This window comes from Spermophilus citellus, assembly GCF_964194105.1.
Source record: "Spermophilus citellus genome assembly, chromosome: 5".
In the NCBI taxonomy this organism is placed as follows: domain Eukaryota; kingdom Metazoa; phylum Chordata; class Mammalia; order Rodentia; family Sciuridae; genus Spermophilus; species Spermophilus citellus.
Genome location: NC_138186.1, coordinates 23,029,394 through 23,042,592, shown reverse-complemented (window position 1 = coordinate 23,042,592; position 13,199 = coordinate 23,029,394). Strand labels below are relative to the sequence as shown.

General features: G+C 36.7%; 1 protein-coding gene across 1 annotated transcript; it reads right to left on the bottom strand.

Moving 5' to 3' along the window:
• Positions 1–4,919: 4,919 nt before the first annotated feature.
• Positions 4,920–12,968, bottom strand: LOC308649755 (serpin B9-like; the record flags this gene model as incomplete). Its single annotated transcript, XM_081295567.1, has 6 exons — positions 12,796–12,968; positions 9,340–9,477; positions 8,635–8,752; positions 7,110–7,252; positions 6,027–6,182; positions 4,920–5,324 (listed from the first exon to the last, which is right to left on the bottom strand). The coding sequence occupies exons 1-6, from the start codon at positions 12,961–12,963 to the stop codon at positions 4,920–4,922; spliced, it is 1,128 nt and encodes a 375-aa protein (XP_081151693.1). The 5' UTR covers positions 12,964–12,968.
• Positions 12,969–13,199: the final 231 nt, after the last annotated feature.

The window sequence follows — 13,199 nt, the reverse complement described above, 5'->3', positions numbered from 1 at the left end:
TAGTGTCTGATTCATTCTGCTATCCTTCCTTTCCTCATAACCCTCCCCCTCCATTCACTGCCATCTGCCTAATCTGAAGTACCTCTATTCTTCCCCAGCCCCCTCACCCCATTGTGAATTAGCATTCACATATCAGAGAAAACATTCAGCCTTTGGTTTGGGGGGATTGGCTTATTTATTTAGTATATTCTCCTGTTCCATCCATTTACCCACAGATGGAATAATTTTCTTCTTCTTTAAGACTAATATTCCATTGCGTATATATACCATACTTTCTTCATCCAGTCATCTATTGAAGGGTACCTAGGTTCATTCCATAATTTAGCTACTATGAATTGAGCTGTTATAAACATTGATGTGGCTGCATCACTGTAGTATGCTGATTTTAAGACTTTTAGGTATAGACCCAGGAGTATGATAGCTGGATCAATTAATGGTTTTCTAAGGAATATCTATTTTGCTTTCCATAATGGATGCACCAATTTTCAGTCCCATCAGCAATGTATGAGTGTACCTTTTCTCCCACATCCTTGTCAACATTTATTGTTGCTTATGTTCTTCATAATCGACATTCTAACTAGAGTGAGATGAAATCTTAGAGTAGTTTTGATTTGATTACTCTAATTGCTAGAGATGTTGAACATTTCTGCATACAGTTGCTGATTGACTGTATTTCTTCTGTGAAATTTCTGTTCAGTTCCTTAGACCATTTATTGATGGGGTTATTTTTTTCTTGTTGTTAAGTTTTTTGAGTTCTCTCTATAGCCTGAAGGCTAATGTTGGCTGGGCATGTGGCTCAGGGGTTAAGTGCACCTCAGGTCAAACAAAAATCCTGTTAACAGAACAAAACAAATAAAAAAAAAACCATAGAAACCTATGTCCTGGTTTTGCATCCAGTGGATTAAATTTTTATTTTTGAAAACCCTGCAAATAATTCCTCTTAATTATAGACAACATAATTACACATACATTTCCTTTTAGGACATTGGTCCTTCACAAACCTGCAACCTGCTTAGACTCTCTGCAACTTGTTTAAGCCTTTAGCTTTTGAGCTTTTGGCCTATCTTTCTTCCCATTTTGAAACAACTCAGTTATTTTACTTTAGGGCAAGCATCATAATTTACATACAAAAATTTTCCTCATTCAAAAACATTCTCTAAAAGACATATCCTCATCCTTTTAACTTTCTTTGTCTCTTTTTCCCCTCAACTTTTTATTTGAAATAAGATAAAAAGTTTGTTCTGCCTTTTTATTTCTTAAGTTTAAATTTACAGGTTGAAACAAACCATATAAATCTTTAAAATTTAGACAAATTACTTCTTTTTAATAAGATACAATACTACATTTTTCAATTTTTCATCAAAATACATGTTAGGGTCTTTCTCCCTTTCTCTTTCTTTCTGTATAGAACTGCACATGTTAATTTGAACATTAACTCTTTTTTTAATATATTTTATATATTATATATTTATTTAATATAAGATATCCAAATATAGTATTTTCCTAACATTTTATTTTTTTATTTTTTTTTATTTATTTTTTTTTATTGGTTGTTCACAACATTACAAAGCTTTTGACATATCATATTTCATACATTAGATTGATGTGGGTTATGAACTCCCAATTTTTACCCCAAATGCAGATTGCAGAATCACATCGGTTACACATCCACAATTTTACATAATGCCCTAATAGTAATTGTTGTATTCTGCTACCTTTCCTATCCCCTACTATCCCCCCTCCCCTCTCCTCCCAACTTCTCTCTCTACCCCATCTACTGTAATTCATTTCTCTCTTTGTTTATTTTCCCATTCCCCTCACAACCTCTTATATGTAATTTTGTTTAGCAATGAGGGTCTCCCTTCATTTCCATGCAATTTCCCTTTTCTCTCCCTTTCCCTCCCATCTCAAGTCTCTGTTTAATGTTAATCTTTTCTTCTTACTCTTCCTCCCTGCTCTGTTCATAGTTGCTCTCATTATATCAAAGAAGACATTTGGTATTTGTTTTTTAGGGTTTGGCTAGCTTTACTAAGCATAATCTGCTCTAGTGCCATCCATTTCCCTGCAAATTCTATGATTTTGTCATTTTTTATTGCTGCATAGTACTCCATTGTGTATAGATGCCACATTTTTTTTATCCATTCATCTATTGAAGGGCATCTGGGTTGGTGAACATTAACTCTTAAAAGCCCTTTTTAATTGAACCCAAGGACACTCAACCACTGAGCCATACATCCCAGTACTTTTTATATTTTATTTAGAGACAAGATCTCAGGAAGTTGCTTAGGTCCTTGCTAAATTGCTGAGGCTGGCTTTGAACTTGCAATCCTCCTGCTTCAGCTTCCCTAGCCACTTGGATTACAGGTAGGTGCCACTGTACTCGTTAAAGCTTTATTTTTAACTAAATATCCAGGGAAGAGGAAAAGGAAGTTGTTTTCCTACATACCAATCATTTATAACAATATACTTAATAGATATTTTCATCAGGAAGCTAAGACTACTTGAATTAATATTTAGCAATTGATTTGTTATTGTAATATATAAATAATTCACATGTTTTATCTCCATTTATAAACTTTTACCTTCTTATATTTACCTAATTTACCCATTTTTTGATTACTCATGAAAACCAAGATATCAGACCAGCATAGTTAACACCTTATTTCTTTGTCAAACCTAAAAGTTGATATTGTACTTAAAACAGAAAGCAATGGACATTCCATCTTAAACACCTAACAGAGATAAATATAATCCTGAATGGCCAGAAACTTGGGGAAAAATATTAACAATTTTAGACATTTTATTAACTTATTTATTTATTTTTTTGTGTGTGGGGTTACCGGGGAGTGAACTCAATGGCACTTTGCCATTGAGCCATATCCCCAGCCCTACTTTTTTATTTGAGACAGGATCTCACTGAGATGTTTTTAGTGCCTTGCTTTTGCTATGTCTGACATTGAACACAAATTCCTCCTGCCTCATTCTCTGGAGCCACTGGGATTACAGGTGTGAGCCACTGCTCCTGGCTAATTTTAGGTAAGAATCTTATCTTACCAACAAATTTAAATTAAATCATTTGTGAGAGGTGAGTGCCCCTCTTTACTTACAGTAAATTCTACTTATGAGACAGAATAATATGGTAATATATGCTTTTTGATTTATAAAATGAGAGTTGAATAAAAATTAGGTCATTTGTTTATATGACTATTGTCATTTGAATATGGAATGTTCCCCAAATACTCATGTGTTTGTTGACTCTGTTTGACCAATTTGCACCAGTTGTATTCATAATGATAGATTTAACAACACTACAAAACTTATTTTATTGTTGTTGTTCTTGATGGAGATTAAGATGCCTTGAATTAGGTAGGGGATTCTGTACTTAGAAAGCAAGAGCTCTAAGTACCATTCTACATTTTCTTTTCCTTTTCAAAAATTATTATTCAAAATATCTCTTTAGTTTTATTCAATAAAACACTATTGTACAATCATCATCTGGTGGTCTAGTCGTTTATAGGATATTTCAATATAAAGGGACCCTGGAAGGTTTTCATAGAGTATAAACTGCCATAATATGATGCAAACTATGCTTCTCTATGATAAGTATAATACAGTTGTATTCCATACAGTCTATACAATAATGTAATTTAGCCTAACACAGTTGACCCTAATTTTTGACACTTCCATTGTTTAAAAATAAACATGGGAAAAAAACCCTATATGCATACATGCACCTAGAACGCTTTAATAACAACTGCTTTTTTGTTTTGGATTCTTTACATATATGTTATTCTCATTTGGTATCTTCTTTAACCAGAATCTCATAACTCCTTCATTTTTGTAATAACATTTAATTTCCTTATTTTCCATATGCTGGCCCTGCTAAAATAGAATATAGCATCTTTCATATGATAGGAACCAACAAAGAAATTTTCCTTTAATGCTCTCTTTACACTTTATGGTAAGTAGCCAGTGGAAAATGCATTTATAGATCATTTCTAGGCAAATTGTGAAGCTAATAACTGATCTGTTTCTGCCCATATGCTATCTCTTTGTTTTATTAGCAATGGGCAAAGTTGCTATTCTGTATTTAGTTGTATCCATACTACAGAGATCATATATGATCAAATTATTTATTACTGCACTAAAGCATGTAGAATATAATCACAAATCTTAAAGACTTTAAGGCCTAGTCAAAAGACTAATAATAAAAATAATTAATAAATAAGCAATGCAACTATCATGGGCAGTTATTGTGAAAGTTCAAAGATGTACATCTGATTATGGAGAATGGGAAAACATCTTGAAGAAGATGACATTTGAACAGAATTTATTTTTTAGTTGTAGATGGACACAACATCTTTATTTTATTTATACGAATTTTTATGTGGTGTTGAGGGTTTAACCCAGTGCCTCACACATGCTAGACAAGTGCTCTACCACTGAGACACACCTCCAGACTAAAATTTGTTGTTTCTCTTTAACTAGAATGGTAGTAACAGTATATACCAGCATTTATTATTATTGAGGCATTCAGGCTAAGGCAGCTGTGTGACAAGTTTGAAGTTCCAGGAAAGCAGGAATTGCATGTGGAATGAGTGGGAAATGTGTTTGGGCCCATCTAAGGGAAAGTTTGCTAGCTACCATATCGCCTCTGTACTGCACGCATCCTAAGTACAACAGGGAATCAGGACAGTCTATTGGCCATGACCTAGTTCTATGGTACAAATGAGTGGGCAGTATGGGGACAGCTCAGTGTGGTGCATCTTCAGATCATACTGACAAGTTGTTTAGAAGGCTTAGGACCCTGCCCTCATTATTCTACTTGGTGTTCACCTAAAGGCCCATCCTTGTGAACTGTGAAGGGAATTGGGGGACATGGAAAGATGGAAATTCTCCATGGAGGGGAATTACAACCCTTAGGGACATGAGAACCTGCCACAGAACAGAAGAGTGTTGGTTCTGTTATGCCTGATGAAGAAAAGGAAGGGGTGGTCAGCATGGAATGTTGGTGCACATGATATACAGTCAAAGATTGTGTCAATATCTATAGCTGCTGCAGCCTCAGTGCCTTCTTCATTCACCTCCACGACACTCTTGTGCACAACTTTGGACAGACACAGGTCTGTCTCAGTTGACATTGCAGACAAGTTAGCCTGGCCTTGTTGGAAGGCATCAACCATTCCCAAACGCTGAAGCACAGACTCCAGGTTGTAATCCCCCTGCAGTTTAAATCTTGGAAAGAGACCTTTTACTTCAATATTCTGCAAAGAGGCTGCCTTGGTCCATGCTGTGAATTTCTCAAAAGTAAGATTATTTTCCACCTGAAAGACCAGAATCACAAGTTCATATTCAGACTATGGCACATATCTATGGACACACAGCCATTTCCTTGAACATTCCATGTTGACTGCCCACACAGGATGGGTAGCTCCTTCAGCTGCCCAGAAGCTTATGAGAGCTCTGACTTGTCTACCACCCCACGTGCAATCCCATATGTGATTTCCCTGCAGGAAGACTGTGGCTGCCCCTCCTTATCCATCCACTAGCAAAACATGTTTATTTGTGAAAAGCATCTATGCTGAGTCAGTGGTGCTTTTCTAATGGTATTTATTGGTTTGAATGAGACTTAGTTTTAACACAATGAACCATTGCTGGCAAGCAAAAGAGACTGGGAAAAGGAAGAGCTCTCAGTGTGAGCCTCTCCAGGACAGGGACATCTGTCTAAGGTGGAATGTGGCACTGTTTGTGGAAACTCATCCTCACAGTTAGGGACCTGAAGAGAGGGAAAGCCCATGGGAGCTGCTCTGCTTACAGAGACCCTTTAGATCATCACAGTGCACTGCCACCCTTGAGAGGATGGTTGACTCTCTTGCAATAGGGATTATACCACAAGGAAGCAAGGAGGACAGGGCTGGGCCATTTGGGCTGTCTGGTTTGAAATACTGGGAAAGAAGGCACAGGGTGTACCCAATTCTTCCCATGGAAATTCTGAGTTTAAAGGAGTGCAGCCCCTCCTGACTCACCACACTGAGGTCCACATTCTCATCTGGGAGCAGGATGATCATGCTCAGTGTCTTGCCAGCGTAGGGCAGCTCCAACAACTGTGCCTGGGCCTCACTGATGTAGATGAAGTTAAAATTGGCTTTCTGACACATCATCTGCACTGGCCTTTTATCTCTCTGGGAGGAATGACCACATGAGCACAGCATTTAAAACAGTATGAAAAGGGACAAAAACCTCTCAACTCTTCTGTGGTCCAGCACTGCTATAAATTAATAAATAGTTATCTGAAATATGCCTTATAAATAAGGGGAGGAGCTTAATGCATACAAGCTTCCTTATTGCATCACATTGTATTTTAAGGGATTAGAGAATTTAGCAAAGTATTCTAATATCTATTGTAATTAAAGTTTTGGCTCACAGTTGACTAAGGCCTTTGCTACTCACATTTAATGATACAATACAGTGATTTTAATGATACAATACAGTGAATGCTGAATCTATAATAAGTTATGATTAACAATAATTCAAATGCAAGATTTTTTTTAAAAATATTTTTTAGTTGTAGTTGGACACAACACCTTTATTTTATTTTATTTATTTTTATGTGTTCCTGTGAATCAAACCCAGCAACTTGCACATACTACATGACCACTCTAGTACTGAGCCACAGTGGTTTGATGTTTGAATCAGTTCCTAAATTCTGATTTAGAAAGTGTGTTGTCACACTCCCTGTTTGTTCCCTGTTTTGTGTCTGATATATATATATATATATATATATATATATATATATATATATATATATATATAAAAAACTTCTTTTTGCTTTCTATGTAAGCAACTTGTGTCTATAGGAAGATGTTTGTGTCCAGAATGAGATGAAACCAATACATGTATGAGACTTCATTAGAAGCAGTTAGAGTGCTAATAGGATGTAAACCATAATACGCAGGAAGTATTACTTATTTGTAGCCTTTTTTTCAATGAGTTTAAAATTCATTAAATAAGTTTGAAATTATTAATTAATCACTTATACATTTACAAAGTTAAATTTTTAATTTAATTTCTTCATCAGACTAGCATAATTTTTGAAAGTCTCTCCCTACCTGGTTTATTTTGAAAGGCCTTACTTCTGTGCATGTTTTGTCAAATGGCTTGTCCCATGTTCCTTGGAAGTAGATGGCATTGACAAGAAGCAGCCTGACCTGCTCATCAATCGAATTCATTGGTAACAACTCTGGAATTTTACCTTTCAAGACAAGCACAAAATCTATCAGTTGTTTTTTCTGAATCCTTTGTGAATAATCATGATACTATGTCTTGGAGATCCAAACATTCTGTTTTCAAATGTGCTGAGTTTGGATGATATGTATAAAAGTTAAAAATCTTAGCATGACTGGTATTCATGATGACAGACACTGGAAAAGTCACCAAGTTGAAGATAGTGAAAGACTTCTATGTCACTGGAGGAAAGCAGGTTGGTAAAAAGCAGAAACTTGACACCAGGTTGGAGAAGAAGACAAGCAGCAAAGGAGAGAGGGGCTGGGTAGGAGCTGATATTACCTGTTGTAGGTAAGAGCAGTGTCAGGTCTAAGGCTCTGTGATCAGGCCCAGTTCTAACATTGTACAGCTACCTGGCAATATTCCTGGGGCAGATAGAATTGAATAGCTCCAGAGCAGAGATAGAAGGTGTTTCTGGAAACTACAGAAGAGATATTATGATTTCATCCTCCTGGCATCTGGAATCCCTGGAACAGATAATGATTTGGGTAGGTGAAAGTACGTCCTTCTATCCCTGTATATCAAGTGGTATAGTTCCAAGGAACTAAGAGCATCCCTGCTAATTTGCTGCCTCTAGAGGGAAGAAGAAGAAAAGATTCCAACAAGAAATAGTGGAATGTACTACCTCTATTTTTTAGTATCTCATTTGTTAGCAGAAATAGGGATGTTCCTAGTGGTGTGTAAGTGCCTGGTTGGTTCAAACATCAAACCATTATTGATCTTGAGGACTAAAGTTAGAACTTGTCACACTCTAAAACAGAAATGAGTATGTTTTAACCTCATAAGCAGGGTGTTTTCAATCGTGGAATGGATCAGCCCCGATAGAGGCTCTATAGTTGACTAAGTCTAGACTTCTCAAGTCTGATGAAGGGCACTTAAATGAGAGATAGAAAAGAAGAAGTAGGAGAAGTCATCTTAACATGTAAAAGTGGGAGAAATGAAGTCCAAACTGACCTCCAGGAAGAGGAGGGCCAATGGCATGACTTGGAAGATCTGGCCTTTGATCTGTTCCCATAGATGAGAGTCACCTGCTGTGAGAACAACACAGGCCAGTGACATGTAAAGTATTATATGGGAAATCTGACTCACAAGTTTCTATTAACACTTGCATCAGCCACTGTGGCCCTGGAACAACAGACAGCATTAATTCTCTGGTTTTGAAAACCTGAGCATTGATCAGATCTTCTGTGAGCCACTAGGTTCACAGGCACCAAGAGACTCAGCCAGGCAACCTTGCTCTGATGGTTCTGCAACACCAGTGACATTAGCAATGAGGAGAAGAGGTAGAGGAGAGAAGTGAAGAGAACAGAGGTGTGGTGGGAGGAAAGTGAAATAACTTATAATTCTGACCTTTTGTCTCTTTTGAGACCCAAGTATTTATATGCTCCCTGGACTTCTCTGTATCTTCAGCAAAGGACAGCAGCTCCAGATCCCCATGATATAGCTGAAGACAAGACTCCTTAAATGTCTTTGGAGAGAAATAGTTCAGGTGACCAGGTTGCTAAATAAAATGACAGTGAGCTTCAAATCATTCTGAATGCTACCTTTAGGCTCTTCTTAAAATTAAAAACACGATCAAATCTTAAGCTACTTGATGGTGAAAAATTTTAGTTTGTAAGTAGATATTTTCTCAGCACTGAAAAACCAGAGATAATGAAGGAAATTTTAGACATTGCCTAAATTGAAATAATATGTTATGATTGTAGAATTGGAGTCTTTACTAAAAATAGTTTACTGTGAGTTTCTCAAGTTCTCTAGAATATTGTTCTTTTTTGTTGTTGTGTTTGCTCATTTTTTCAGTACTGGGGATTGAGCCCTGGGCCTTGAGCATGCTAGGCAAATGCTGTACCACTGGGCTATGTCCCAAGGCAGTTTTTCATTTTGTTCTTGAGACAACGGTGTCACTAGGTTGCCCAAGATGGCCTCTAACTCTCCATCCTCTTGCTACAGCCTCCCAAATGTGTTATCCTGCCTGGTCTCTAGGGTATCTCTTCTGGGTTGTATATTTCCAGGTGTTTTAAATACAACTTTTATTGTTCTGCTGATTCAACTTACTGAGAGGAAATCACAAGTCTTCTCTCCAAAGAGCCTGTTGGCCATTGTAAGCAAGTACTTTGACTCAGGGTTGTTCACTTGGGTCAGAAGTATCTGGAAGCCCTTATGGATGTCTTCCTCTGTGTTTAAAGACAGTGCCTATGAAGGAAAGCAACAAATTTCTCTCAGTTTTGATCTCGATCTCCACAAGAATTTGCAAGCTTTTTTTTTTTTCTCAAATACTGCATACATTTATCCTTTGAGAGGAATTTGATTGTCATTGAGAAGTGACACTGGTGGGATAGGTGGAGAGAGGGGCCAGGAAACTCCTGAGTAAAAAAGATATGGGTTTTGCATGACACAGAGCTCTCTGCATAGTTTATAGATGAATGATGGAAAAAAAGGAAAGGGGCAAGATAGGTTCAGAAAAGGGACTATTGTTAAATATTGCATCCCACGGAGATCATAAATTTGTCAGAAATAGAGAATAACTTGCCTCTATTTATGTACAAAGTAATGCAGTTCAAACATTAAAATAACTTGCCTCTATTTATTTATAAAGAAGATGCAGTTCAAAAACTAAAAATCCAAACAAAAATTTGGACAGGAATGCAATCATCATCATAATATTTAAAAGGAAATAAGAATAAAAAATGAGCAATATGATTAATAAGAATAAATCAGTTCTTGAACAGTACCCTGCACTAAAGGAACATTCAACCAAAGGAGAAACTAAAAGAAATCAAAACCCAGAAATACATAAAAAGACAGGGAACACAAATCATATATCAATGATAATCCTGAATGTTAATGGACTAAACTCATCAATGAAAAGACGTAGATTGGCAGATTGGATTAAAAAGCAAGCCCCAACAATACACTGTCCTCAAGAGATTCACCTTATGGACAAAGATCCACAGGCTGAAGGTGAAAGGATGGGAAAAAAGCTTATCACTCATGGATTCATAAAAAAGCAGGGGTTTCCATTCTCATCTCAGATAATTGTGGCATTTTTCAGTAAATGAATGGGGTTGGAGAATATCATGATAGGGAAAACAATCCAATCCCCAACAAATCAAAGTTTGAATGTTTTCTCTAATATGAAGATGCTAATTCACAATAAGGCAGGGGGCACTAGAGAAGAATAGTGTTACCTTAGGTTATGTAGAGGGAAGTGATGGGAGGGAGGGGATTGGATTTGGGATTAGGAAAGATAGTAGAATAAAACAGACATTATTACTTTATGTATATATGTGACTGCATAATGAATATGATTCTACAACATTTACACTCAGAAAAATGAGAAATGACATCCCATCTATGTATGCTATATCAAAGTGAATGAATGTATTCTACTGTCATGTATAATTAAAACAAATTAAAAATTAATTAAAAAATAAAATACCCAGTACCCTAGAGGAAGGTAATATGTGTATATTATATGATACTTTATATTTCAATAAAGGTGTCATATTACATCAAAAGAAGAGTTTCACTTGACTCTGAAATACACAAATGACACAATTTATATTCAATAACATTAGTGATGGAAATAAAAAATCAACAACACTACAAATAAAATACCAACAACATGGAAATTAACCTACTAACTAATTATTAAAAAGAATTACTAAAGAAATAACTCTCCTATGTATCAATCAAATAACTAACATCTTGTCTATTTTCATCTTTAGGATTACTCAGCACTAGCTTTTGACATTGTATAAATAAGTGACAGAACAGCACAACTTTGGGATGCAATCTTAAATGACAGTATTGAAAAAAGCTATAAAACTAATTTTTCTAGAATTTGTAAAATTACTTCCATTTCCCAAATAATTAAATTTAACAACGTTTATTTTCTCAGTCTTCCAGTTGGTCAACATACCTGATTGCTTTGGTAAATATTAGCCAGAAAATAACAAGAAAAGGCTAATCACCTTGTAAAGATGTATGACCAAATTGCCAAACCTTTGTATCAGCTGGATTACCCTCTACTGGACTATACAAGGCATCCAGCTAAGAGGTCAATGAGACTTGGTTTGACAAGTTAATTCAACAGAAAAAAAATGTAAACATCTTATATTCCACACAAACTGAAGTTTCCTGAATAAGTTAAAAACAAAAAGAGAAACCTTTTACTAAATTAATTTTTATCATGAAAGAAATTGGCACAATATCAATTTGAATCATTTTGAAAAATGGTAATACAGGTTTATGTAGTTTTAGTCTTTTCAACCTTGGAGGCAGATCTGGAACAACAGTAGTAACAGGCAGGAGCAACAGGCATAATGTAATGGCAATCTTTCAGTAATATTTGTGTACTAACATACTCATATTTTTGTTAGTCTATTCACTCTACAGATACTTTCTTATGCAAAAACACGAGTCACAGTGGACACATGCAAAGTACTCATATCTGTTAAGTCTCTTTTCACAACAAGCATTAGATCTTCTTGGAACCATTTCCTCTGTGAAACACCATTTTGAGTAGCAAGTTGTTTTTCCTCTGTGGCTCATCCTCAGGCTTGAGATTTGCAGTAATGTAGGACCAGTTTACCATCACTGCCCAAACATCCCTCATCTGGGGGAGGAGCAAAGGACTGATTCCCATAAGTGAACACTGTTCCAAGGCCACAAGTTTAAGGAAATTCTTGATGAAGTGAATGAGTCCTTGCATGGTTAAGGTTCTCTCTACAACCCACATTTTGTTTTCATGATAGGGGTGCCCCACAGCCATTAGTAGGATGTCCATTTTTATATTGGTGCCACTGGAAGGCTCTTCTCCCTGACAAGACTGAATCAGAAGGAGGGGGCTCTGGAGTGGCTGTATCTGGGGAGACATCCGTAAGTCCTTCATGCCAGAAGCAGCAGTTGAAGAGAGCTTCCACACAGACCTTGACGATTCTCAATAAGGTAAACACTAAAAATGTTTCTCCTCTTCTAAAGAATGATTTTCAACAGTGATTTAATTTAGAAAATAATATGAATGTTGTATTACTACACCAAATAATTTGATCAAAAAATAGCTTAACACAATCAATTATCTTAATGTTACAAAGGAAATAATGATATAACAAAACTCCCAATGCACAATTTTAGAAAAGGGCGAGAAAAAAATCCTGAGGAGTTTAGAGAAAAACACAAATGCTCAATGAGTCCAAGACTTGAACCTTTCAAAAAAATGCATACATGTCTACCCAACATAGACAGACATCAGCAATTGTAAGAGAAAATTTACAAATACAAGAAAGTTATAAATGAAAAAGAGATTGCACAGTAACCCCTGCAAGCATGCCCCACAACATCTCACTGGAGGAAACTCCTCAGCTCCCTCCCTCCCTTCCTCCTGTACCCTCTCCCTGAAATGGTCCAGGCTCACCCCTCCTTCTTCAAAAGTTCTGAAAAAACTCAAGGAGGGGATAGGAGACAAGCCTTGCAGACCAGTCCCTCTTTATCGGTGACAGGAAAGCTTACCTGAGCCATCTGGACCTTGGTGTTCCCTTTTGCCCCCAGGAGAACCATGCCCAAGGCAGAGGAGATGCTCAGGGGAGAAAAAAACACATTTTGTGAAGGTCTGTCTTGACACAGCATCTTCAAAACCTGGATGGCAAAGGTGCCATTTGCTTTTGAAAGAGAATCCATGATTCAGGGTCTAGGGGCAAAGAAGACAGAGAAACACAATGAAATGGGGCTGAGGACACTGTGTGTGGTCTCTGCTTGGCTTTCATTTTTCTTGTGAATTCAGAAAATTTCTGAGTACCAGCGAAAACCATGGGAGCAGATTAGACATGTGAGGAAGGGGCTGGTGTCTGTAGAACATCAAACTGTCTAGGAAAGGAAGAGCAGAAAAGCATGCAGAGGAGAACAGAAGTTGACAG